Below are 20,199 nucleotides of genomic sequence, written 5' to 3'. Positions count from 1 at the left end.
ACATTTACAACTTCTAATTGCACACATTAAGATTAAGCAGCAGCCAAGTAGGTCTCCAGAGGAAAACGCTTTCTAAGGAGTGTTTAAAATCTCCTGGCTGTTCCCTTAATCATTCAATAGCAAGACCAACGAAACAGTCAACCCTGAGACTACAGAACGTGACGACAAATCATTCTCCTACTGGAAATTATGAATCTTAGTTACAATGCCATTGCGTCCTGTGATAGATTGAAGACAGACTGGCTTTACAACAGGAAATTGAAAATGGGCCCCCTCGTTCTGAATAATGGTACATGTAACTGACATGACAAAGCAGCTGAGGTCGCGTGGGTTCATCTGTAACACTGAGAACAACCATGCTAGTGTGGCTGAGATTGATGAGTATACTACGAAAATCATTTCTGATAAAATGCTTGGAAATTTTTCTTTTCAATAGAACTTAAAACTGACACATAGAGTATGTGGTAGAGGCTTTGTTTCAACTCTTTTTTGTTTCATTTTATTTTATTTTAAGTTCCGGAATACATGTGCAGGATGTTCAGGTTTACTGCATAGGTAAACGTGTGCCATGGTGGTTTGCTGCATCTATCATCCTATCACCTAGGTATCAAGCCCCGCACGCATTAGCTAGTTTTCCTGATGCTCTCCCGACGCTCCCACCCCTGCCCTCCCCTGACAGGCCCCAGTGTGTGTTGTTCCCCTCCCTGTGTCCATGTGTTCTCACTGTTCAGCTCCTGCTTATAAGTGAGAACATGCGGTGTTTGGTTTTCTGTTCCTGCCTTAGTGTGCTGAGGATAATGGCTTCCAGCTTCATCCATGTTTCTGCAAAGGACATGATTTTGTTCCTTTTTATGGCTGCATAGTATTCCATGGTGTCTATGTACCACATTTTCTTTATCCAGTCTATCATTGATGGGCATTTGAGTTGATTCCATGTCTTTGCTATTGTGAATAGTGCTGCAGTGAACATACATGTGCATGTATCTTTATAACAGAATGATTATATTTCTTTGGGTATATACCCAGTAATGGGATTGCTGGGTCAAATGGTATCTTTGTGGAATTGCCACACTGTCTTCCAAAATGGTTGAACTAATTTACATGCCCACCAACAGGGTAAAAGCATTCTTATTTCTCTACAAGCTCGCCAGCATCTGTTGTTTCGTGGCTTCTTAATAATCGCCATCTGACCGACGTGCGATGTTCTCATTGTGGTTCTGATTTGCATTTCTCTCATGATCAGTGGATGACGAGCTTTTTTCATATGTTTTTTGGCTGCATGTATGTCTTCTTGTTTCAAGTCTTTAGCATGAAAACAGACTTGGGGCGTCTTTCTGTAGGCTGAGGGCAGAGAACTGATTTTGCATCTTCAGTCTTTTCTTAGAAGTTTGCAGCATGAGGCCAGGCAAGGTGGCTCATACCTGTAATCCCAGCACTTTGGGAAGCTGAGGCAGATGGATTACTTGAGGTCAGGAGTTCAAGACCAGCCTGGCCAACCAACACGGTGAAACCCCCCCCCCCAAAAATTACAGAAAATTAGCCGCATGTGATGGGGCATGCCTGTAATCCTAGCTACTCGGGAGGCTGAGGCAGGAGAATCGCTTGAACCTGGGAGGTGGAGGTTCAATGTAATAGGATTTTACAGAAATTGACAAGTTGAGCCCAAAATTTAAATTGATATGCAAAAAACCTAGGATAGCTAAAATAATTTTGAAACAAAGTTATTGACTAACACTACTTGGTTTCTAGACTTACTATTAACCTATAGCAACAAAACAGCATGGTATTGGAATAAAGACAGGCATAGATAGTGGAACACCACATACAGTAAACTGACTTTCAACGAAGGCACCAGAGCAATTCAATGGGCAAAGAAAAACATTTCCAATAAATGATGCCAGAACCATCTGGACATTGTTAAGAAAGAAAGACAAAAAAAAAGATTCCTACTTCATATAACACACAAATAGTAATTTCAGATGGATTTATAATCCTAAATGAAAGAGCTACAGCACTCAAGCTTCTAAAGACATTTAAAAAAGAAGAAAAGCATCTTTGTGACCTTAGGGTAGGTCAAGATTTTCTAGACAGGACTCAAAAGCACTAACCATCAAAGAAAAAGTCTGGTAAACTAGACTTCAATAAAATTTAAACCTCTTCTGTTCTTCAAAAGACATGGTTAAGCAGGAGAAAATATAAGCCAGAGAATGGGAGAAAATATTAACGATATATTTATCTGACAAAAGGTTTGGACCTAGAATATAAGGAAGTTCTACAAACAAATTAAAAGACACACATACAATTAGCTAGACACTCACCAAACAAGATACATGAATGGCCAACGTGCACATAAAAAGGTGCTGAACAAAATTAATCATCGGGGAAATGAAACTCAGAAGAATGACAATGAGACACCATTTCATTATCTCCCTAGAACAACTAAAATTGAAAAGACTGTCTACTCTGCCGGTGGGCGAGAACGTGGAGTAACTGAAGCTCTTGCCAGGTTCTGCTGAAGCGTAAGATGGCACACCTTGGAGAACTGTTTGGATTTTTTTTTATAATGTTAATCATATAGTCAAGCTATTTGACTTAGAGGCATTTATCCAAGAGAAGTGAAAACGTAGGTCACCAAAAAACCTTGCACAAGCATATTCATAGTAAATGTATTTGTAATGGTTAAAAATGGCAAACAAGCTAAAAGTTCATCAATAGAAGAAGAGACAAACAATTTGTGATATATGGAATGGAATACACCATTCCAAAATAGAATACTAAGAAGAAAAGGACTACAGATACACACAATAGGGATAAATCTCAAAAACACTAGTTGAACAAAGAAAGCCAGATACAAAAAATTATTTAATGCAGGACTCCACTTAGATGAAGTTCAAGAACAGGTAAAACTAATCTAAGATAAGAAAAACTAGACTAGGAGTCACCTATAAAGAGACAGAAATTAAATATAGAAGACGGCATGAGAGAACTTTCTTGCCTGGTGGAAATGTTACCTGTCTTGATTAGGGTATTTGTCACATGGGTATATACATTTGTCAGACATTTACCTAATTTTGTACTTGAGATCTCTTCATTTCACTAGATAGAAACTTCAGATTTTTTTTTATAAAAGGGCGAGTTCACTCTATTCTATTGACATAATGAGCAAAGAAGGCAGGTTAGAGTAGTAAGTGAAGCTTGATTTTGTCTTTTAAAAATCATTATTTACATGTAAATTGTTGAGAAAGATCACATCAAACATTAATAGCAGTTCCTTTTTGGTGATGAAATTTCAAGTGATTTAAATTTTTGTTGCATTTTTTGGCCAGGCCCGGTGGCTCATGCCTATAATCCCAGCACTTTGGGAGGCCAAGGTGGGTGGATCACCTGATCAGGAGTTCGAGACCAGCCTGGCCAATACGGCAAAACCCCGTCTCCATTAAAAATACAAAAATTAGCTGGGCGTGGTGGCGCACGCCTGTAGTCCCAGCTTCTTAGGAGGCTGAGGCAGGAGAATCGCTTGAACCCGGGAGGTAGAGGCTGCAGTGAGTCTAGATCACACCACTGCACTCCAGCCTGGGCAACAGAACGAGACTCCGTCTCAAAAAGAAAAACAAAACAAAAAAAGTGTTGCATATTCTGGTATTTTCTAATTTTTCTACAAGGGTAATTTAATTATGTGTGTAATTAGTAAAGTAAAATAAAATGAACACATGAGGTTGTTATTCTTATAAAGAACAAATGTCACAGGAAATGGTACTGAAAATTTGGGAAGCAGGTGCTAAAAACAGCATCAGAAAGGGCTGGAGCCCCTGTCTCTCTGGCTTTCTAGCCCTGCTGTTCCTCAAAAGGGTAAAACTACTCATGAAGTCATAGACAGAGGGAAATCAACTTTGTTCTCCCGGACAACCACTTTTTCAAAACCACACGAACGTCACAAGCTCCTGAAAGTAACTGACAAGATGCACTTCCTCAAAATCCTCTAAGAAGATCTCATATCTCACCGGACCGTTGAAGAAAGGTATTCCAGTTAAAAGCGGCGTTTGGTGTTGTTGCAATTCCTGGGTCAAAGAAACAAAAAAATGGCAAATTCACTTTGATGCGATTGCTGAAATGCAACCAGTTATTTTGTGTTGAGGCTTATTATTATTATTACTATTATTATTATCATTTTGAGACGGAGTCTCGCTCTGTCACCCAGGCTGCAGTGCAGTGCCACAGTGTCAGCTCACTGCAACCTCCTCCTCCCGGGTTGAAGCGATTCTCCTGCCTCAGCCTCCGGAGTAGCTGGGATTATAGGCACCCGCTGCCACACCCGGCTAATTTTTGTATTTTCAGTAGAGACAGGGTTTCGCCATGTTGGCCAGGCTGGTCTCGAACCCCTGACCTCGAGTGGTCCACCTGCCTCAGCCTCCCAAAGTGCTGGGATTACAGGTGTAAGCCACCATGCACGGCCCACTTGTGTTGAAGTTTAAATAATGGTACCAGCTGGTTTTTATAAAGCCACTCGATGCTCTGAGTGCGTCACTGAAGTCCCATGAATCCTTCAGCACGGGAGGGTTAAAAAGACCCCATGGATTCCACATGAGAAAAGACCCACCCCTTTCAGCCCCAGGATCCATGACAGGCCCAAACTGGGTTAGACAAACCATGAGTTCCTTAAAAATGCCAGGAAGTGACAGGTTTCAAACACACTGTCAACTAAGCTCCATGTGAAAATTATACCTCCCTTTAAAATCCTCACTCTCAACCCTCACCAACTCATGCCTGATGGTCTGTTGGCTATTACTTTCTCAGAGAGAAGTTACATTTAATTTTTGCTGGAAAAAAAACAAATATTTTACAATTTAGAAAATCCAGAGGTAATATCTAACACGTTATCTTGGTAACAGAAACATTTTGAAATTTTATAAAACGTAAGTAAATCAAGTCATCTAACCACCTCTAAAATCCACCTGCATAATCATTATTCACACTGAATGATACTGACAACGGCTATTTGACGAGCGTCCGCTTCAAGCCAGCCCTGGGCTCCGACTGCATGTAGGCACTTTCCATACTCCACTGTAGCCCTTAAAGGCCCACGGAGCAGACTGGTTCCTCCAGTTTATCCAGCTGGACACTGAGGTTCCAAGAGGTTAAACGGGCCTCAAAATGCGCAGGGTGGAGGTAGTAGACGCTGTGTTCAAACCTACGCACTGCCTCAGAGCCCCGGTCTTTCCTGCTGCACCTGCTAAAAATGTCACTGAGGCCAGTGCAGCAAGGACACGGTGATGGCAGGATGGCATGCCTCACTAAGGTGCGCCTGAGCACCATGAAAGTCCTCGGGAGGCACGAACGCCTGGCCTCAGCGTCTGCACTCGTTCTAACCTGGGCTTGGGGCGAATTACACGTTCTTCCATGGATCTAGGCTTTCCATTATTTCTATCGCGTAGTACAGTGGTTTACAGACTGTTTAGAGAGGCCAGGCACAGTGGCTCACACCTGGAATCCCAGCAATTCGGGAGGCCGAGGCAGGCGCATCACCTGAGGTCAGGAGTTCCAGATCAGCCTGGCCAACACGGTAAAACCCTGTCTCTACAAAATGTACAAAAATTAGCTGGGCGTGCTGGGGGGCACCTGTAATCCCAGCTACTCGGGAGGCTGAGGCAGGACAGTTGCTTGAACCCAGGAGGCAGAGGTTGAAGTGAACCAAGATTGCGCCACTGCACTCCAGCCTGGGCAACAGAATGAGACTCCATCTCAAAAAAAAACAAAAACAAAAACAAAAAACTGTGTTTAAACCTCAGAGGGTTTGATGAAGGGCTTCGTATGCCACCATAGGGGTAGGATTGGGCAGGGAGGAAGGGGGAGGATGAAGGGAGAAGAGTTCCAGGTCCCCCAACTCAAGTCAGTCGAAACAGAAGCCCTGCATTTGGTTTGGTTTGTTTTTCCCAAACATACTGCCTATGGAGTATATCGTACTTCTACTGGTGGAAAATGTTAAGTGATCTGCATTTTAAATCATTATTTTATAATTTCTCTTATTTATCTTTTATTCTAATGTTAGAAAAATCATAACAATGTAGCCATTCTCAGGCAGATTGCTTGAGCCCAGGAGTTCAAGACCAATCTGGCAACATGGTGAAACCCCGTTTCTACAAGGAATACAAAAAAAATTTAGCTGGGCATAGTGGCTCATGCCTGTAGTCCCAGCTACCTGGGGGGCTGAGGCTAGAGAATTGCTTGAACCCAGGAGGCAGAGGTTGCAGTAAGCCGAGATCGCACGACTGCACCAGACCTTGTCTCAAAAAAGAAAAAAAAAAAGTAGCCATTTCACTGATTATTTTTAAGTAAATCTCAGAAATCATATTATCTCCTTCATAAACATCTCAATATGTGTCTCTTAAGGGCACAAACTTATTCTTTTAAATATATATATATATCACATATAAATATACATCTATTTATTCATTCTCTATCCCTGTACATAAGTAAATAAATATTTGAAAATGCTTACCTTGACTCTGGACGTAGATCTTACCCTTAGCATGCGGCTTTTGAAAGGAGGGGAGAAAGAAAAGAGAAGTACATTGGAGAGTGCATGACAACTGCTTTTTAGAAATAAAATGAAGGTCATTAACAAAAAAAGCCATCCTGGAAAACATCACTGAGAATCATCTACACACCTGCTCACAGACTTACCACTCTCTAAGAGCAAAGCATTACTTCTGCTTTTAATAGGTTTTGCCATTAAAAATACAGCCTCTATCAGGTAAGAAGCACACACAAAAAGAGTCTCTTAAATGAGGCCTAATGCAATTTTGCAATGTTACGCTTGCTGTGTTAGTGGAGACATTACTGAGGTTCAGCCAGAGAGCATGCCAGTGCCGGCCCAGCTGAAGCAGCTCCTGCCGCAGCGTGGAGGTGGAAGCCTGCGGAAGCACGGTATGACTTATGCAACCCTGAGGCGAAGAGTACTTCCACCACCCCCAGAAAAGATGAAGAAAGGAGTAGGAGGAGAAGGAGGAGCTGCCAATATGTTAGGAAACCAAAGACAGGCCCTAGAAGGCAGATCCTTCCAGGCAAGGGAGGACAGCCGGATGGAAAGCGTCTGGTAAGGGCCTCCCCAAAGGCCTCCCTGGCACCAAGGAAAAGGCGGCCCTTGCATGACTGATTTGGGTATTTGTACCAAGATATCAACTTACTATTCCTTGCCATGTTTTCTGGCAGAATGTCACAAAACTACTAGAAATACCATCCATTTCTCCAGTTCATTTTGAAACAGTGGCAGGAATATTTTTAAGATGACGTTTAGATGGAAAGGTGGAGGCAGGAGCAGAGTGAGACCCTCTCTGGAACGGCTGGTGGAGCAAGTCCATGCCAAGGACGCTTTCTCTCAAGTGATCAAAATAGGCTGTCATTTTGGTGAAAGAGTCCAAAAATGGATGTCTTTTTGTCATGTGACATAAGCCTGATCAATGCATGAAATGACTGAACTAGCTAGATCCCTGGAGGTCACAGAAGTCACACCCCTGTCCTTTCTCAGTGTAGGGATACAGTGTGGTCTTTAGGGTACCAGGGAGCCCTCGACACTGCATGGGGTATGCTGGTCCACGCTGGACATTGTCCCCACGTTAGTTTTACATTTTGGGACACAAGTCAAGGGTGAAGCAGCCCTGCCAAGGGTGACTCAATCAACAGGATGGAGACTGGCCCCCCCAAGCCTGGAAAGGTTTGGCAGAGGCAGCAGCCAAGCAAAAGGTGGGTGGCATGACCAGGCACAGTGGCTCACCCATATAATCCCAGCACTTTGGGAGGCTGGGGCAGGCAAATCATTTGAGGTCAGGAGGTCAAGACCAGTCTGGGCAAAATGGTAAAACCCTGTCTCTACTAAAAATACAAAAAGTAGCCAGGTGTGGTGGCGGGCACCTGTAGTCCCAGCTACTTGGGAGGCTGCGGCAGGAGAATCGCTTGAACCCGGGAGGCGGAGGTTGCAGTGAGCCAAGATTGCGCCATTGCACTCCAGACTAAGTGACAGAGTGAGACTCTGCCTCAAAAATTAAAAAAATAATAATAATAATAAAGAAGGTGGTGGGTACACACAAGGCTTGGTGTGGCGTTGGTTTTGTCCTTATCATCACATTTTGTATTTAACTACGGGAAGCATCTCAAGCCTCCAGAAGTCTTGCCTCTCCCCCCCACGTCACCATCTTGCCTCTCCTCCCCACGTCGCCATCTTGCCTCTCCTCCCCACGTCGCCATCTTGCCTCTCCCCCCCACGTCGCCATCTTGCCTCTCCTCCCCACGTCGCCATCTTGCCTCTCCCCCCCACGTCGCCATGCAAGTGGATATGCGTGGTATTCCAAATGCCCTTAAAATAGTAAACCTTTACAAGAGAGTTTCAAAAACCTCTTCTCTACCAGTTAAAAAAGACATTAACTTTAATGAAAAAAAAAGGCTAATGGCAACCACTGAAATTAGAAGTTGCAGTTCAGAGCCCTAAACTATTCCTTTTGCTGAATTATAATTTCCCTGGAAAGCTGGAATTGCTGTTACTCGAGTGTAGTGGAGGCTCGGAGTATTTTTTCCTGAAACAACCCTGTGTCCAAAACACTTGCCTGGCAACATCTTGGAGATGGATGGTAAAGCACTCACAATAGAACACCATGGCATGTAACTTTCAAGTTAATATAAGTGTTTGACAATAACAGATTCAGCAGAATCCTAGATAAATATAAGGGGAGGCAATATAAAGTTTTTGTCACTATTTTCATTAGAAATATGCTCTGCAATTAGCAATACATAAACTCTAAATGTTCCTGTCAAGAATCTCCTTTTTCCACCAAAAAAAAAAAAAAAAAAAAAAAATTGAGTTAAACTTGTATCTCAGCTCTGTAAGCAGAAGGAATTGACTGAATGTGAAGATTTCTGGACTTATCTGCTGATCTTCCCACATCTCTGAGCATCGTTTTTCTAAAATCAATTGAAAAGCATTTCATAAATGGTATTTTCAGATCTCATCCAGGCAAAGAGAGGAAATAGAGTTGCAGTATAACGGAAGTCTAGACCTGAGTTATTTTTAATCATTGCAATAAAAGAAATCTGGCAAAAGCCAATTGGCTTATATTGATTTTGAAAAACATTTTCTATATGAAAGTGTAACAAATACAAATTAGCTTTCTTTGCTCAATATTTATTATTGTTCTATCTGCCTTGAAATAACACGAGTCAAAGTCCTGCCTTGCAGATAAGGTCATCAGTGCACACAACGGCAAACACTGAGGTGTATTTATCAGCAACTGTTACCTCTTTGGCTCACTACTGGATGTAAAAAGCCAGGATCCTATAGGATAGATACCTATAAATAGATGGATTTCTAACAGACCCAAGGGCTAACTGATGCCTTTTCATGCTGGAATAACATCAACCAAAGAACCTCCCATTCTTTGACTACATATAAGCCAGAGATTCACCTTCTAAAATTAAACTTTCTGCAAATGGAAACCGCAATAGATTATTTTTGAAATATAGGCACAATTTTATGCTCTACAGATGGCAAAAATAATAGTTTTTGTTCTGAAATTATAATACAACTGCAGATTGTGGCTTTGTTAAAACTACTTCTAAAACGATTACAAATCGCTTAAAAGACATGATGGCCCATACACATAAAGTTACAAAATAGATTTATGCCACAAAACACATAGAAACTGGACACTTTTCAAGGTCACGGTGTCTTTTTTCCTCCCTCTACTCTTTTCCCTTAGAAATCTGTTATCGTGCATAAAAAAAGAAAAAATATTCAAAAGGAAGGGGAGGTGTGTGTGGGGAGATTCAACCTTGCCACTGAACTCCTGCAATGGAACCAGATAAAGAACGATTTCCCGTTTCTTTTCTTTTTTTACTAGGAAGTAATCATTTTTCCTAGAAAAAAAAATGTCCAGGCACTAACACTTCACAGCATTTTAACAACAAAGAAAGAGGTTTTCAAGAGTTGGGATTCTGGAACATGAGGAAGATGCGCTGGTGTCCTGCTTCATCACAGATGGATGGCACAGGTCAGAAATGGAAGACTGGCTGCAAAGCCAGTATCGAAACCCAGTGGAATGACGCTTGGACTTATTGTGTTTATTTTCCTTCCTGTTGTCCTCCCTGTCCCACAGAAACACCAGCCACCATACAGAGCCCAGTAGCACCTAGCTGAACTGCCAGTCTTCCCTTGGGTAAAACAATTTTTCCAAAAAAAAAAGAATATACATGGGTGAGATGAGAAACAAATGTTAAAACTAGACTGGGATAGGATTCTGTCAGGTCCAACACGAGCAGGCATAGAGATGAAATTAACAAAATCCAGCCAGGCGCAGGGACTCACACCGCGAATCCCAGGACTTTCGGAGGCTGCAGTGAGCTGAGATCGCGCCACTGCACTCCAGCGTGGAAGACAGAGCAACACTCATCTAAAAAAAATAAATAGTTAAATAAATTTAAAAGAACAACCCGTAACCCTTCACAAAATCAAAGGATGAGAGTGTGGCACCCAATCTAGTGGGGCGACTCAAGAAACAGGAACACCAACAGGAAATTTCCAGAGAAGATTTTCGTTTTTTAAAACAATTAAATGTATGGAGTAAACAACTCAGAAGGATTGTTCGTTTTATTCAGAAGATTCCCCTACCATGCTCTGCCTTGGCAATTTAATGAATTAGAAACAATTCTTGGGATGGTACCACACATTTGAGCCCCGGGTCATGGAAAAAGTAAACTCAAGATCTATGGTCTGGAATGGATGCGTTTTTCATACTTTTAAGTTCCTTTAAAACTTCTCAATTCCCAGGGATCTCACGTGGCGGGAAACAAAAAAACCCCACACAGACGTAAAGAACATTTACAGTTCCATCCAGAAATCTCCAATGAAGGCTCAGCTTCATAGAAGCTATTAAAAAGGATTAGCTTCCTGGGACATGATCAATGCCTGGAGCTTCTCCTGCAGAGGTGAGAGGGCTGGCACAGAAACGAGGAATTCTAGAGGTGAAGCCCATGTGCTCAGTGCGTTTTTATGTTTCCAGGAGGGTGGAAACTCTAATGAAAGGTGTGGGCTGTGTAGTTTCAGCTGCTACCAAGATGACTTTCTGAGGTAATCAGACACAAAGCAATGGGCCATGCGGGAAGAGAGAGAAGTAATAAGTAGCTCAGAAGACAACATGCTTCTACTGCAGACTTCAGGGATAAGTCGATACGCAGCTCATTCTGATTAGGCCAGCGCTAACATCTGCGCTGACTTGTGGAGCTCACCTGTACAGGAACTGCACGTGTGACAGCCAATGAGATCTGTCTTGCCTTCTATATTTTAATTTCCAAAAGAATTTTGATGAGTCACTGTACACAAAGTAAAATTACACTTTAGGTATTGCCTAATACAACAACTTCCAACAAGTGCCAAGGCAAAGTAGATAAATTAGGCCCCAGAAGGTGGTAACTCAAAGTTTCCAGAAAAAAAAAAAAAAAAGAAAAACCTCACTCTAAAGATAACACCTGAAAACTTAGCTCCATCCTTGCAAAGCATATTGATGGGCCATTATGAATGGCACTATGCTTTTTGTTGTTGTTGTTGAATTTGATAACTGCTTCAAGCAATATTTACTTAAACAGGATTTTAAAAATATAGCTCATAAATAAATATTTGAGTTTAGATTACACGTCCTCTTAGAAGAATGCTTATTAGGAAAAGAGTATGAAAACAGACATGAGGGGTTTTGAACCCAATGGAGACATATTAAACCATAATCATTGCTTCTCCTGGTAAAAGCTTCCATTAAGATGTACGTTTAATTTGTTTGTGGGTGTTTTGTTCTTTTTGGTGAAATTTTTACATTTTCTGGTGAAATGCTGATGAATTTAGACAAAGCACTCTAAATGTGGATTAGAACTAGAAGTACTCAGGTTTGCATCCTGAATATCTATTACATATTGTAGCAAGAAATCAAAATCCTACATAAGATATTTTCAAACTTTCCACAGCATATATCTCAGGATCAGAAATGTGAAGTGAATCAAATTCTTGAAAATGTCAAATCAATATTATAATATCAGAAACTGGCCAGCACAGAGGCTCACGCCTGTAATCCTAGCATTTTAGGAGGCTGAAGCAGGAGAACTACTTGAGGCCAGGAGTTCAAAAGCAGCCTGGGCAACACAGTGAGACCTCATCTCTACAAAAAAAAAAAAAAAAAAAAGGTAAAAATTTCAGCCAGGTGTGGTGGCATGGGCCTGTAGTCCCAGCTACTCAGGAGGCTGAGGGGAGAGGATCGTTTGAGCCCACGAGTTTGGGGCTGCAGTGAGCCATGATCATGCCCCTGTACTCCACCCAGCCTGGGCAACAGAGTGAGACCCCTTTAATAAAGGAAAAAAAAACACTTAAAAGATACATTATAATATCACAAACCAACACAGTAATGCCATATCCCAAACCATGACCTACGTTGATCACGTGCGCTAGGCATTAACAGCGCAGCATGCTGACCTGGTGAGGAGCCCACTAGGATTGTATATTTTACAAAGTAGGTACAATGTCAAATTAAGGCTGATATAAACACACTAAAAAATAATGACCTGAGCATAAACAAAGGCATTTCAAATTAAAAGAGATAAAACCATCTTTATTGAAATCCAATCAAACTAATTTGTGAAGGGTCAGTCAGAGACAGGTAGCTCCCAAGACAGTGTTTCCGTAAGAGCACCCCTGGGGGCTGAAGTTCACTCACGGGTTACAAATGGACCCTCATTTGGCACATGTCTGTTCATGTGTCCTCCACGATCAGATACCGTGTGAGGAAGTGTTTCAGAAATCCTGAGACAGAGCTGCCCTGAGCACACAACAGCCCCCGTCACAGGCGGCTGATCCAGGGCACCTGTAAAGCAGCCGGTTTGAATTAAGATGTGCTGTGAGTATAAAATACACTCCAGATTTCAAAGACTTCATACAAAAAAAAGGTAAAATATGTCACTAGTAACTTCCATATTGATGACATGTTGAGATAATGTTTTGGAATATAGGGAGTGTGTACTAGGAAATTTGACCTTGACCAAAGAGAGGCATGATCTGCCCCCTTACCTTCTGGGAAGCGGCGTCAGTGGTGTGATACCTGACAGCAGAGGGTTTGTTTAGGGTGGGAAATGGGCCAGGCGCAGTGGCTTATGCCTGTAATTCCAGCATTTTGGGAGGCCGAGGTGGGCAGATCACTTGAGGTCAGGAGTTAGAGACCAGCCTGGCCAACATGGTGAAACCCAGTCTCTATTAAAAATACAAAAATTAGCCGGGCGTGGTGGCAGTCACCTGTAATCCCAGAACTTTGGGAGACCAAGGCGAGTGGATCACCTGAGGTCGGGAGTTCAAGACCAGCCTGGCCAACATGGTGAAACCCCATCTCTATTCAAAATAAAAAAGTTAGCTGGGTGTGGTGGTCCACCAAGCACCTACAATCCCAGCTACTTGGGAGGCTGAGGCAGGAGAATTGCTTAAACCCCGGAGGCAGAGGTTGCAGTGAGCCAAGATCAGCTACTGCACTCCAGCCTGGAGTAAGACTCTGTCTCAAAAAAAAAAAAAAAAAGACTGTTTCCATGCTTTAACCATCACCTGGACACCAGTGACTCACACGTCCGTGTCCCTAATTGTGCCCTCCTCTGAGGACAGTCCTACATTCTCAGCTCTATTCCCCTCTGAGTCCAATATTTGTCTCTAATTCAATACATCTGGAACTAAATGATTCAATTCCTCTCCTTTTCCCCATCCAAACTCTTTTCCATGATTTCTTCCAAACTGTACTGATAAAAACGTTAGGTTGTATGAATACTCTTAAACCCCTCTTTATTTCTTCCTTACTGACTGTGGTCTGCCAATATAAAAGTTACCTGTACCATAGTGTTTATGTTTTTTAAAAAAAGTCTTTATTGAAGTACATTTACAGGTAAAATGGCATCTAATTATAGGTGAAATGGCATGATACTTGTGATTTTTCAAATTATTCTAGAAAACATTGTATGTGTGTGTGTAGGTGAGTATAAGTGTGTGTGTGTATTTAGGAGGAAGTAGAGTAAGAATCAAGGAATAGTAAACTGGGTGGTGGGCACCTAAGGGCTCACTCTACTATTCTTTCTACTTTTATGTATGCCTGAAAATTTCTTTAATAAAAAGTTCTGGCCAGGTGCGGTGTCTCATGCCTGTAATCCCAGCACTTTGGGAGGCCAAGGCAGGTGGATCACGATGTCAGGGATTTGAGACCACCCTGGCCAACATGGTGAAACCCGGTCTCTAATAAAAATACAAAAATTAGCTGGGCAGGATGGCAGGCGCCTGTAATCCCAGCTACTCAGGAGGCTGAGGCAGGAGAATCGCTTGAACCTGGGAGGGGAAGGTTGCAGTGAGCCTAGACTGCGCCACTGCACTCCAGCCTGGGCAACAGAGCAAGACTCCATCTCAAAAAAAAAAAAAGTTCTGCCTGAGCGCGATGGTTCATGCCTCTAATCCCAGCATTTTGGGAGGCCAAGACGGGTGGATCACAAGGTTAGGAGTTCGAGACCAGCCTGGCCAAGATGGTGAAACCCCATATCTACTAAAAATACAAAAAAAAAATTAGTCAGGAATGGTGGTGCACACCTGTAATCCCAGCTACTTGAGAGTCTGAACCAGGAGAATAGCTTGAACTCGGGAGGCGGAGGTTGCAGTGAGCTGAGATTGCACCACTGCACTTCACCCTGGGTGAAAGAGCAAGATTCCATCTCAAAAATAAATAAATAATAAATAAATTAAAAGGTTCTAAAGGAGGAGTCATTCCTAATCAATCAATTTAATGGATATTCATTGGGCATGAGACAGTATACTCTTCTCCAGGGATGCACAAGTGACTATATCATGTCCCTTCCTCAAGAAGCTCACCGCTTGAGAAGCACAGTGAAGGAAATAAAACTGGTTACACTCATTAGAGACAAACAGGAAGTGTGGCAGATGGTAACAGAGGCCATCAATTCTTCCCCACCCTGCATCCGCACCCTTTTAGTGAGGCAGCATTAAAGACCCTCTCTTTAGGAGGTAGGGACCGTATCTCCACCCGTTGAGTTGCTTTGGTCAATGGGAAGGAGGCAAGCCTATCACAGGCAGAGGCCTGGAATGTGCTTGTGGGTTGGGGCCTGTTCCCTCCTCCTTCTGAGCCTAAAAGAGGATGACAGACCCCGTGGAGACAGGCCTCAGGGGTCCCCACCATCCCAGCTAAAGTCCAGGCATGGAAGTGAGGCCACCCTGTGTGTTTAAGGCAACTGGTTTGTTAAGCATCAAATGGTAACTGACAGAGGAGGGGAACTCATCTATGCCAATTCTGGAGGGTCAAGGAAGGATTTGTGGTGGAGGATGGCATTGAAGGCTGACAAGTTAGAGAAAAGGGCAGTGAGGCCGGGCGCGGTGGCTCAAGCCTGTAATCCCAGCACTTTGGGAGGCTGAGACGGGCGGATCACGAGGTCAGGAGATCGAGACCATCCTGGCTGACACTGTGAAACCCCGTCTCTACTAAAAACTACAAAAAACTAGCCGGGCGGGGTGGCGGGCGCCTGTAGTCCCAGCTACTCGGGAGGCTGAGGCAGGAGAATGGCGTGAACCCGGGAGGCGGAGCTTGCAGTGAGCCGAGATCCGGCCACTGCACTCCAGCCTGGGTGGCAGAGCCAGACTCCCTCTCAAAAAAAAAAAAAAAAAAAAAAAAAAAAAAAAAAAAAAGAGAAAAGGGCAGTGAATTCATGGAGAAGGAGCATGCTTCCACAGGTAAAATATTTATTTATTTATTTATTTATTTTATGAGACAGAGTCTTGCAGTGGCACCATCTCTGCTCACTTCAACCTCGGCCTCCTGGGTTCAAGCAATTCTCTTGCCTCAACCTCCTGAGTAGCTGGGACTACAGGTGCACATCACCATGCCCAGGTAATTTTCTGTGTTTTCAGTAGAGAAAGGGTTTCGTCATGCTGGCCAGGCTGGTCTTGAACTCTTGACCTCAGGTGATCTACCCACCTCAGCCTCCCAAAGTGCTGGGATTACAGGTGTGAGCCACCACGCCTGGCAATTATTTCTTTAATATCTGTCTTAACCAACACAGTTGGGTTCCCATGTTTGCTGTTTCATTTAATTTGTTGCAACATGTTGTTTCAGTTGAGGTTTATAAAGAACATTCTACATCTTGCAGACAGGTAGTAGGAAAAGAAAGAGTATTTTGATAGCCTTTCACATCACTGTAGGCATTATTCTTGGACGCTGGACCCAAACTCAACAAGTGGCAATTTCTTAAAGTTTAGCTGCATTAGGGAACTTTTATACTCAGTTATATCAAAGTCCATTAGTCTACCTGGTACTTTGAACTGATCTTTCACCTATACCTGATTCTATAGGTCACATATCGGTCATTTAAAACATACTGGCTCACGGAGTCATGTAGATCTTTCAAATGTTTAAACATTTCATTATACAACATCCAAAAAAGTCACATTTGTTAGTATAACCACCGATCTCGTCAGGAAAGCCTTCAGATATTGGGAAACCAACAACCTCATGCTGGCTTTCCAAAATTCTAATCTTTACTTGAAAATTCAAATTTGGCCACATACAGTGGCTCATGCCTGTCATCTCAGCATTTTGGGAGGCCGAGGTGGAAGGATGGCTTGAGCCCAGGTGTTCGAGGCTCCAGTAAGCCGTGATTGCACCATTGTACTCCAGCCTGGGTAACAGAGTGAGAGCCTGTCTCTTAACAAGAAAAAAAAAAAAAGAGGGACTGGGCACGGTGGCTCACACCTGTAATCCCAGCACTTTGGGAAGCCAAGACAGGCAGATCACAAGGTCAGGAGTGCAAAACCAGCCTGGCCAACATGGTGAAATCCCATCTCTACTAAAAATACAAAAATTAGCTAGGCGTGGCGGTGGGCACCTGTAATCCCAGCTACTCGGGAGGCTGAGGCAGGAGGATAACTTGAACCCGGGAGGTGGAGGTTGCAGTGAGCTGAGATCACACCACTGCACTCTGGCCTGGGCAACAGAGCAAGACTCCATCTCAGGAAAAAAAAAAATAAAAAAGGAGAGAGAAAAGGTCAGGTGCGGTGGCTCACACCTGTAATCCCAGCACTTTGGGAGGCCGAGGAGGGCAGATCACTTGAGGTCAGGAGTTCAAGACCAGCCTGGCCAAGAAGGCAAAACCCCGCCTCTACTAAAAAAAACAAGAACGACATGTATTCAAAGGTTAATATTTGAAAAGCTAATAATTTGTATTTTTTCATCAAGGACATTTTTAAGTGAAATTGGCTTAAGTGGGTGGCGGTGACTAATCAGTGAATATTAGCACAGATGGGCCTCCTGCCTTTATTAGTATTAAGGCAGCAGCACTTTTACTCATCATGGCGTTTTACACCATGAGAAAAGCCAAAAGAAAAGGCTTCGCATTATTATTTAGAAAAGGCTTGACTTGGTGGAGGCCTTGAAAGAGTCCCGGGGAACCTCAGAGGTCCAGGGACCCCATTTTGGTAACCACTGGTTTGAAAACTACCTTAAGAAGCCAGACAGATAGTCCAACAGGTAGGCCGGGTGCAGTGGCTCACGCCTGTAGCCCCAACACTTTGGGAGGCTGAGGTGGGTGGATCACTTGAGGTCAGGCATTGGAGACTAGCCTGGCCTACATGGTGAAACCGTGTCTCTACTAAAAATACAAAAATTAGCCTGATGTGGTGGTGCATGCCTGTCGTCCCAGTCACTCAGGAGGCTGAGGCAGGAGAATCGCTTGGACCCGGGGGGCAGAGGTTGCAGTGAACTGAGATAGCACCGTTGCACTCTAGCCTGGGTGACAGCATGAGACTCTATCTCAAAAAAAAAAAAAAAAAAAAAAAAGTACTACAATAAAACTGGAAACCAGGATGCCTGTTGGGTTTTCTAATACTGAGATTGACAAGTCATTAAATTGCACTAGGAAATACAATCTCTATGCTCTGCCTGGGAAAAGTCTGACATAAAGAGTAAGACTATGCACAGTCGGGGCGTGTGCAACTTCACATTCACAGATGTCTAGCATCCTGAGCTTTCAGAAGAGACCACAGATGACTGGGTTCTGCCCTTGTCCCAATGCAGTAGTTCCCAAGTACCACCATTTTGCAAACTGCAATTCTATAAAGAAAGGGCACAGCCTGCAAATGATCAGGGCATCCACACAGTGCACAGTGGATGAACTGGCACAGCACAAGCACTAAGAGCACTGGTGGAGCAGCCTCAGTGCAGTTCCCACCGCCAGAGACAGCAACCTCGCCCACCAAAGGGAACCTGACCTTTGGCTTTTTTCTTTAGTTTTGCAGGCACCAGCTGTATGGTGTGTTCACATAGCTCCTTACTGAGAATTCAGTTAGGCTCCCACCAGCTCATATACCTGCCCTCTGAGTCATCATGAATAAAAAGTCAATAAATGAATTAACTTATGGATCTACAAACTCTTGTCTGTTTAAAGCTCTTCTAATAAACGGTCCAACCCAGGAAACTACCTCTGTCACCTAAGCGATGGTTACTCTCATGTATACAAGGTTGCCGCAACATTTACGTTGCAGCTGATAAATCACCCGATCTGAGAACACAGAAGAAAACAGGGCCAGGTTCGGTGGCTCACGCCTGTGATCCCAGCACTTTGGGAGGCTGAGCCGGGCAGATCATTTGAGGTCAGTAGTTCGAGACCAGCCTGACCAACGTGGTGAAACCCCATCTCTACTAAAAATACAAAAAAATTAGCTGGGCGTGGTGGTGTGCACCTGTAATCCCAGCTACTCAGGAGGCTGAGGCAGGAGAGTTGCTTAAACCCGGGAGGTGGAGGTTGCAGTGAGCTGAGGTCGTGCCATTGCATTCCAGCCTGGGTGACAGAGCGAGACTCCATCTCAAAAACAAAAAAACCAAACCAAAACAACAACAACAAAGAAACACAGACAACACATTACTGGGCTATTTTTGTCGTTCAATAACAACATCAAAAAATATCAGGGACGTTTTAGGTGCATCTACACACACAAAATCAATCTATGGGAAACAACACACTATTGTGGCCACAACAGGCACCATCCATGGGAACACTATCGTCTCAGTAAGGCTGCCTTTCAGTTCTCCAATTCTGCAATTTCATCAGCACAACCAAAATAACAACACCAGATAAACACATACCCACTGCGCTTGTGCCATTTCCTTCATTGACTCTGTGAAAGCGACAGCAAATCTAGTAAATGAACAAAAATAATAGAAACAATTAGGCCAGAATTCAATTAAAAGAACTATGAAACAGCTCTTTGGAACAAATTATGAGAGACAAGGTAAGACACTAAATTTAAAATGCAATCAATCTTTATTACTTGTGATCATTGGCCATTAGGTTTAATCTCAACTCACATCAAAAAAAGTTGTATATGCAAGAAGTAAAGCAAACGAAGCTTAAAACTTCCTGTTTCTTTCTCTTCCTTCCACGCAAGTTCAGAGAGGCAGGGATAAAATCAAAAGCAAGAAATCAAGATGCAGGAGAGAAGCAAGGAACTTGCTTGGTTAATCCACCCTGAACATTCAAGGGCAGCCTGTCCACTCCACTAACTCTGCCAAGGGAAGACTATGGGGACACAATTACAATTTACTGAGTGCACATGGGTGCGCAATGTTATCATCTCCCTCCTTTCCATTGCTTCTTCAGGAAATGCACAAGGGCCCTCAAAACTAAGAATATAAAGGTAATCTATTTATTAACTTTATGTTTGCCATGAAGAGCAGGAGTATTAACAGATACTTTTCCATGGAAATGTGGAACCCATTCTTAGATGGGAAGCTCCAATACTACCGAAACGTTCATCGTTACCAAATTCCATGACAAAATCAGTAATTCAGACAAAATCCACAAGTGAACTTCCATTGAAATTCGACAAAATAATTTTAAAGTTTACCTATACATATAATTGGGTGACAAACAATCAGAATATTTTGATAAAGAAGAATTCAGGCCAGGCACAGTGCCTCACACTTGTAATCCCAATACTTTGGGAGGCTGAGGCAGGAAGATCACTTGAGCCCAGGTATTCAAGACCAGCCTGGGCAACACAGGGAGACCCCCATCTCTAGAAAGAAGTTTTTATAATTAGCCAGGCATGGTTGAGCACACTGTAGTCCCAGCTACTTGGGAGGTTGAGGCAGG

The 20,199-nt window shown here is 43.1% G+C and overlaps 1 protein-coding gene across 2 annotated transcripts in view; it reads right to left on the bottom strand.

Moving 5' to 3' along the window:
- GLT1D1 (glycosyltransferase 1 domain containing 1) overlaps nt 1-20,199 on the bottom strand; it is a 582,479-nt gene that overhangs the window by 62,701 nt on the left and 499,579 nt on the right. For both annotated transcript variants that reach the window (XM_050748582.1, XM_050748583.1), the window contains 4 exons: nt 19,191-19,242; nt 11,272-11,319; nt 6,497-6,533; nt 4,002-4,058 (listed from right to left, as the gene is read on the bottom strand). In XM_050748582.1, the coding sequence (XP_050604539.1) occupies nt 4,002-4,058; nt 6,497-6,533; nt 11,272-11,319; nt 19,191-19,242 (194 nt within the window). The remainder of the gene's footprint in view (nt 1-4,001; nt 4,059-6,496; nt 6,534-11,271; nt 11,320-19,190; nt 19,243-20,199) is intronic.

This window comes from Macaca thibetana, chromosome 11 (genome assembly GCF_024542745.1).
Source record: "Macaca thibetana thibetana isolate TM-01 chromosome 11, ASM2454274v1, whole genome shotgun sequence".
In the NCBI taxonomy this organism is placed as follows: domain Eukaryota; kingdom Metazoa; phylum Chordata; class Mammalia; order Primates; family Cercopithecidae; genus Macaca; species Macaca thibetana.
The sequence above is the reverse complement of the archived record's forward strand: the minus strand, read 5'-3'. Positions and strand labels throughout refer to the sequence as shown.